Source organism: Nannospalax galili, unplaced genomic scaffold, assembly GCF_000622305.1.
Source record: "Nannospalax galili isolate Female #2095 unplaced genomic scaffold, S.galili_v1.0 scaffold423, whole genome shotgun sequence".
NCBI lineage: Eukaryota > Metazoa > Chordata > Mammalia > Rodentia > Spalacidae > Nannospalax > Nannospalax galili.
Genome location: NW_008350949.1, coordinates 536,602 through 543,311, shown reverse-complemented (window position 1 = coordinate 543,311; position 6,710 = coordinate 536,602). Strand labels below are relative to the sequence as shown.

Genomic DNA, 6,710 nt, shown 5'->3' with positions numbered 1-6,710 from the left:
GATCCTGTGAAGACCAACCAGGACGGCGTGGGGTCATTTTTTTTAATAGAGATCCTGTGAAGACCACCCAGGACGGCATGGGGTCATTTTTTTTTAATAGAGATCCTGTGAAGACCACCCAGGACAGCATGGGGTCATTTTTTTTTAAAATAGAGATCCTGTGAAGACCACTCAGGACAGCATCAGGTCGTATTTTCAGGGGGTTCTTTGGTTCAATTTGGTAAAGCCCTAACAATGATGGTACAGATAGACTATGAATCAATTCTATTACCTAATGTACAAATGTGTATCATAATGTAGTCTGTTGATCTGTCCATCTGCAATATGTCACCATTTCCCTCACAAATGCACAAAGTTGTATGGTTTCGGTCTTTTTAAATGTTTATAGTCATTCCAGAGTAAATGGTCTATTCAGCAGTGCCACATACATTGTTATAAATCATTGCTTTATCTCTTTTTTTTCCACATATCAGCAATTTATTTCTTTCAGCCAGACTTGGTCTCTATAGAAAAAGAAATTTTAAGATGATTACTTAAAATAGTGTATTTATATGTTTAAAAATTCTAGATTGGTACTTTGCATGGATTCCAGTTTTTTAAATATTAGTTACTTTGATTAATCATTCTTAATTCACTTACTTGTTTTTTCATAAGTTTAAAATCTCATTCTAGTTTTGCTTTAATTAAAGGAAAATTTATTTTCCTCTCTGCAAAAGATCCCTACTAATCATAAAGGAGAAAAATAGCAAATTTACTGTGGACAACCTGGCAGATACCACCTTTACCAAAAGCTCAGAGTTAAGCAATAATGGGGCATGTTGGTATCTGGTGCTTCTGACCAAGGGAAATGAGGAAGGTCCAGTGTCCTTTCTGTGACTGTCTGTGTATAACCTGAGCCTTGAGGAATTAACATTAAGCCTTGAGCCTTAATGTTCATTAAACAAGCTCAAATGGAAGGATGTTTTACACAGTGACTGCTCTAGATTCAAAAATGTTAACATTGTGAACGACAATACTGAGAAACAGTTCCCTAGGCTCCTTGCATGATCTGGGATTTTCTTTTGTGTAAAGAATATGCTTTGGATTATTGTTGAAATCTGAAAAAGCTGTCATTCTTTATCATTTTTTAAACATTCTCAACCTGGATGATGGTATTTTAATTATATTTTAGGAGACGTGTGTGTCTGTGTGTGTCTGTGTGTGTGTGTGTGTGTGTGTGTGTGTGTGTGTGTCTGTGTCTGTGTCTGTGTCTGTGTGTGTATACCAGGGGAGAGCAAGAGAGAGCATGAGAGCAACTGTAACTTTGTAAATGTGGATGGAGTTATTGAAATTCTCTGTTTGATGTTTGCAACCTTTCTGTGACTGAAATTTTATCCAAAGAAAGTTTTAAAAATTCTACTTCATGGAATTAATGTTTTTAGATGTTTAGTAGAGATTGATTAGAGTACTAGCTAGAATTGCAAGAGCGAGGAATTTAAAACGAAGCCAGCTTTCCCTACAGTCTACCTCTAGGAGGTTATCTGAAACAATAGTCATAATTTTTAAAAGAACTTTTATATATCAGAGGATGTCTTCGTGCCTTCCCTCTGGCACTGATAGCCTGGTATTGCATTAACAATGGCAGGATAGCCCCCATCTTAAAATTATTTATTTTTTTCTTTGCAGACACAGTTGTCTCTTGATGCAGAATATCAAAAGATTTCACTTTGTTCTCACAGGCAGCAATTGTTTTGAGTTTCAGAGTTGATGTAGATTTCCCCCAAAGCTTTAGACGACTTGCTTACAGATAATTCAGACTGCAGCACGCGGCTCCCTAGTTTCTGTGTGTAGTTTAGACTCTTTCCTTTGATAATGCTTCCTTCAGCTCTCTAATTTCTTTTTGTCAAAGTCAAATTTCTCTTGCATTTTTCTAATATTCTTCCTTCACATTTGTGCTTGTTCTGTAATTTCCTCTCTGACTTTAAATGCATCCTCCCCTTTCACCTGAGTAGTCATCCCTCCTGTTCCTCCAGGCCTGTCCGACATGGAGGTCTCTTCAGTGTTTCTGTGTGCAGGGCCAGCCTGTGGTAGCAAGCCCTGCATGCCAGGCATTCACACGCCCCAGTCCCCAAGTGCCTTTGTGTTTCCTTCCTCTGGGTTACTTTTCTAAGCAGAATCATTCTTTTGTGCGGTTTATATGCAAACTAATTTCTTTAAACACTATTTTCAGTTTTCTTTCTGAGCCTCACTGACTCTTTTCACCTTGGTCAAGTTGCTGTCATTAAAGCAAATGGTTTATTCGCCTTTTTGAGTCTTTGGCATTCTTTTATTATTAGTAACCACTCTTTATAATAGACAGCACTTTAGTGGAAGTAGTTTTTCATCAAAGAAGGTGTTAGCGTAAAAGCAATGATTTAAAGTTCACTTACAATTAGGCATAGTCTTGAGTGGCTTTCAAATTTGTGATATATTGGCTTGGACTGGGAATGCAGCTCAGTAGTAAAGTATTTGTCTCACACACACACACACACACACACACACACTTCCTCATTTTTCCTGATGTGTCCTTCCTTCACATTTGTTGTTTGTCCTGTAATCCCTTTCACATCTTTAAAAGCAGCCTCCACTTTTAACTGAGGATAATCTCTCTCTGTTCCTCCAGGCCTGTCACACATGGAAGTCTCTTCAGTATTTCTGGGTGTAGGCCTCGCCTGTGACAGTGTCCTCTGCATGCCAGGCATTTGCATACCCCAGTCCCCAAGTGCTTTGGTGTCCCTTTTATCATTTTAAGGAAGAAGCAGAGAGAAGTGCTCTTTATGTAGTTTCTTCCTGTTAGAACTGACATTTCCACTTCCAACAATTTTGAACTCAAAAGACCTATTAAAACCTATAAACCACAATGTCGGAATTTCACTCTTTGTACGTTTTGCTGGTGTGTATCTACAAAAGGATTGTGTGTGCACACATCTGTGTATGTGTGTGTGTGTATGTGCATACTTTCACACAGGCAAAGAGTTGGGGAGTAAGGAATTTAAATTTTAGGTTTTCTCAGATCCAGATCCTTCACAAACACTAGTTAGTGATGTCTCCCTCTCTGGCAGCACAGAAAGATGCTACTTTGCCTGGCTGACTGCCGGGAATTACACTGGTGATTTGGGATTGTTTTGTATTTCTCTCCCATTGGAACTGCTGCAGAGAACAAAGTTAATGTTTCCTGTTGAGAAGGAAATTAAATTGGAAATGTGTCATTTGTCATGATTTGTTTGTTGTAGAATAACTGATACAACTATCCCCTTATATAACTCTAGATAGTATTACACTCTTCAAGTTCTGTTCATTTACGCTTCTTGGAGACCTGGTGATGTACAAGCTGACAGTGAAACAAACTGTGTCCTAACTGATCTAGCAGTAAAAACTTCCTCCTGAGAGGTGGAGAAGAAAGAAAGAGGGCAGCAAAATCACGACTGCTTCATATTGGAGACGTATTTAGACAAAACAGGAAGCTTAATTACACTCATAATTCATATCTAGATTTACTACCTGGATATTCACCTTGGTTTGGTAGAACGGTGTAGGTAGTTTCCATTCCAGCATGAACATGGTCAGTCACATGGCAGTGGAGTAACCAGATTCCAGGTGTTTGGGGAACCATTTCTAAGGTTTGATATGTTCCAGGGAAAATGTCAAAGACGTCAGAACTGTAAACTCCCCTGTGCTTTATTAGGAAAATGACAAATATACAAGAGCTTATTCACAAGCCTTTCATTAGCCACCCAAAGTCTTAGAAAGATAGCTCAATATGCTTTTTAAAAATGGACCCCAGCACTCTTTCTGCTTACCTAAGGCCTCAGCACTACAGGCCATCCAGTGGGTATAAAGGATGGAAGACGTGATGGAGGGATTTTGTCAGGACTGCTTGTGTCCCACACCACACCCCTGGCTTACCTCTTTGTCAGAGACTTGAGCTACACAAAGCAACCGTGTTGTGGCCCCACTTCAACCCTAACCTCATTTTTTGCTTGTGAAACTGTAGTGTTTACTGGCTTCCATCATTGGATAAGGTCCAGAGAGTCTTAGGAACTGTCCAGATTTTCAGCAGCAGATTGGGACTTTTGAGGCCACCCAGCATGTGGATTAAGCGACGACTGGTTTCTCAGCCTCTCCTGAGGGAGAAAGCCACTTTGGCACTACCCCAACTGCTGAGGCAATCAGCCTCAGGGACTGAGCAACTGCCAGGTGTTCAGCCTCTCAGATGTAAGACAAATGCAGTTACAGTAAAATGATAAATAATTCTTTTACATTATATATATGTATATATATATGCTCATTCCATCAGCTCTGTTCCTCTTCAATTCCAGCATTCAGTAAGCAGAGGCAGGCAGGATCTCTCTTAGTTTGAGATGAGCCTTGTCCATGTAGCGGGTTCCAGGTCATTTGGGGCTACAGGGGACCCAGACTAAAGTGTTCTTAAAAGCATATTTACAAAGGAATCAAAGTACACATTTCTCTAAGTCATAAAAACGAATTATTGTATCACAGATGGTAGTGAAAAAATTGATTTGTATCAGTTATTCCGTTTGTCTTTAAAGATTACAGTTCCAAGGTAAAGATATACTCCGGTTATTCAGTTCTTACAAATGTAGAAAAGAAGGCGGAGTGGACACTGGGGTGATGAAGTCAACGTAAAAGTGAAAATCCACTTCCTTTCTTCCCAGAATCAGTACTTAATCAATTTTCATAAGCTGTCTGTGCGCTCCATCCCATACCCTGTGTATGACTCTTAAATTCCAGCACCCAGAGGGAAGGAGGAGTATCTACACTTGCTATTTCACATTCTTTGTAAGAAAGATTGACAGTCCCCCCCCCCAGTTTTTGTGTAGGTGGAAGTATGCATATATACTCCTGATTAGTTGTTTTGTGTTGTGTTATAATATTAAGTATTTAATTATTTATGTTGCATCATTAGTTACGAACCTGGCCTTTGGGAGCTGTTTCTATTGGCTCTTTTATCCTTGAGCACTTCCAATTTGCTTGTATATATAACATTGTAGCTTCATCTTATGTTTTCAGTATCCTATAACTAGAAGCAGTTATTTCTTTAAGGATAATTTTTTCTTCTTGCTTTTTGTTTGTGGAAGGTGTGCATTAACTTTAGAAACAATGGTCTGGACACTGACTGCACACATTGCTACTTGGATATCACTGTAATCTATCAGTATAGAGAGAGCTTATAAAATACTTATGCTATTGAGTACATGTACTTTATACATTCAGATGTGATTTCTTCCTACAATGTCTATTAGTGTAAAATGAAATATATTGCAATGTCTAAACATTACATGAAGAAAATATTTGAATGAATAGTCACATTAAAACTTTTGAACATGTCCAATAGAACTTTACCAGGTCCTGTGTGTATCATTGTCTGTGGCCACTTAGAATACACATTTTTTCCAAATTCTTGTCCATTTTAGATAATTAAATACTCATAAGACTTTGTGAAGTAAAGTATTATTAAAGTGAATTACCGAAGCTTTGCTTCTTGAGTTTAACATACTTTCCATGGAAATTCCACAGATAACATACTTGATACTTTACATATTAAAACCCAGTATCTCTAACTTCACATCATAGGCCAAAGATGGTCATAAAAGCAGAAGAGGAGACTGACAGAATTTAAAACTGGTGACAGTCCAAATATTCTCAGCTGGAGATCATTAAGCACGGGCATGTGAGTGGGGGAGTAGCTTAGAAACCGGCTAATGATATACCTTGTAAAACACTGACGATTATAAAATTGGCATTCTGCAAAGTGACTTTTTTTTTCTTTTGGTAACGTGCATTTTTTACATTACTCAAAAATAAGACATTTTTTGTAAAAAACCACTGTCTTCCTTAGACAAGGAGCAGTAGGATTGCATTAGGGTGATGTGGCTCGCCTCAGATCACTTCAGAGGGAACAGCACAGGCAAGCAAGGGCTATGGTAAAATCTTGTTCTGGTCTTTGCTGACTGGCCCATTGTTATGTGAACACTCCTGCCCTCCCCGGTAGCCATACCATTCAGATGTCTTAGCAGAGTTGTGCAAGCAGAACTGTGGAAGATCAGAAGAGACTGCAAGGCCAAGGAAGAACCCAAGGTATGTGCTAGTTTACAGAATATTCACTCCTTGTAAGGATCCGTGCGAGCAGTGGACACATGGCAGCAGGCCTCGCTTACATATGGTAGACATCTTATAGATGTGAGTCACTACTTATAGTGGGGAATGTTAGGGGCCGTGGGGACGCCTAAGGCACTGTCATATTCTGTAACATAAGTGTATTTTTGTACTGCGTATTGTGGAAAAGCAACCTGCATGGATACATTTAAGAAGATCTAGATTTACCAGAAGGGCAGATAGGGGGGAACGGATGGGGGTGCTGACAGCACAGTGGACAGTGGCAGGGATAGCAGAGTATGGAGGCTCTAGTGGGAGAGGAAGGCTGTCTACCTGACGGGTTTGTATTCATGCTCAGATGCCGAGGAGCTCAGAAGGTGGGTGACTGTGACCAGTGATAGTCATGTATATAGAGATTAGAAATGCATGTGAAAACATCTCAATGTCAAGAGCCCTGAAATGAATTTTTCTGTATGAAACTGTGTGTTTTGACAACGAAGTGGAGATCTTTTTTAAACGTTGGAACCTCATTTAATTTTATGTCTTATAGAGTTTATAATGAGTAAAAGATTATA

The 6,710-nt window shown here is 39.1% G+C and overlaps 1 protein-coding gene across 4 annotated transcripts in view; it reads right to left on the bottom strand.

Moving 5' to 3' along the window:
- Nucleotides 1-6,710, bottom strand: part of Cp (ceruloplasmin) — a 61,817-nt gene that overhangs the window by 14,928 nt on the left and 40,179 nt on the right. Inside the window, exons 18-19 of one of the 4 annotated variants that reach the window (XM_029553526.1) lie at nt 3,520-3,694; nt 79-503 (exon numbers count right to left, since the gene is read on the bottom strand). In XM_029553526.1, the coding sequence (XP_029409386.1) occupies nt 487-503; nt 3,520-3,694 (192 nt within the window). In that variant the 3' untranslated portion in view covers nt 79-486. Of the gene's footprint in view, nt 1-78; nt 504-2,477; nt 2,765-3,519; nt 3,695-6,710 lie in introns of those variants that run through there. The other 3 variants (XM_017801936.2, XM_029553525.1, XM_008848041.3) reach the window with 3 other exon arrangements.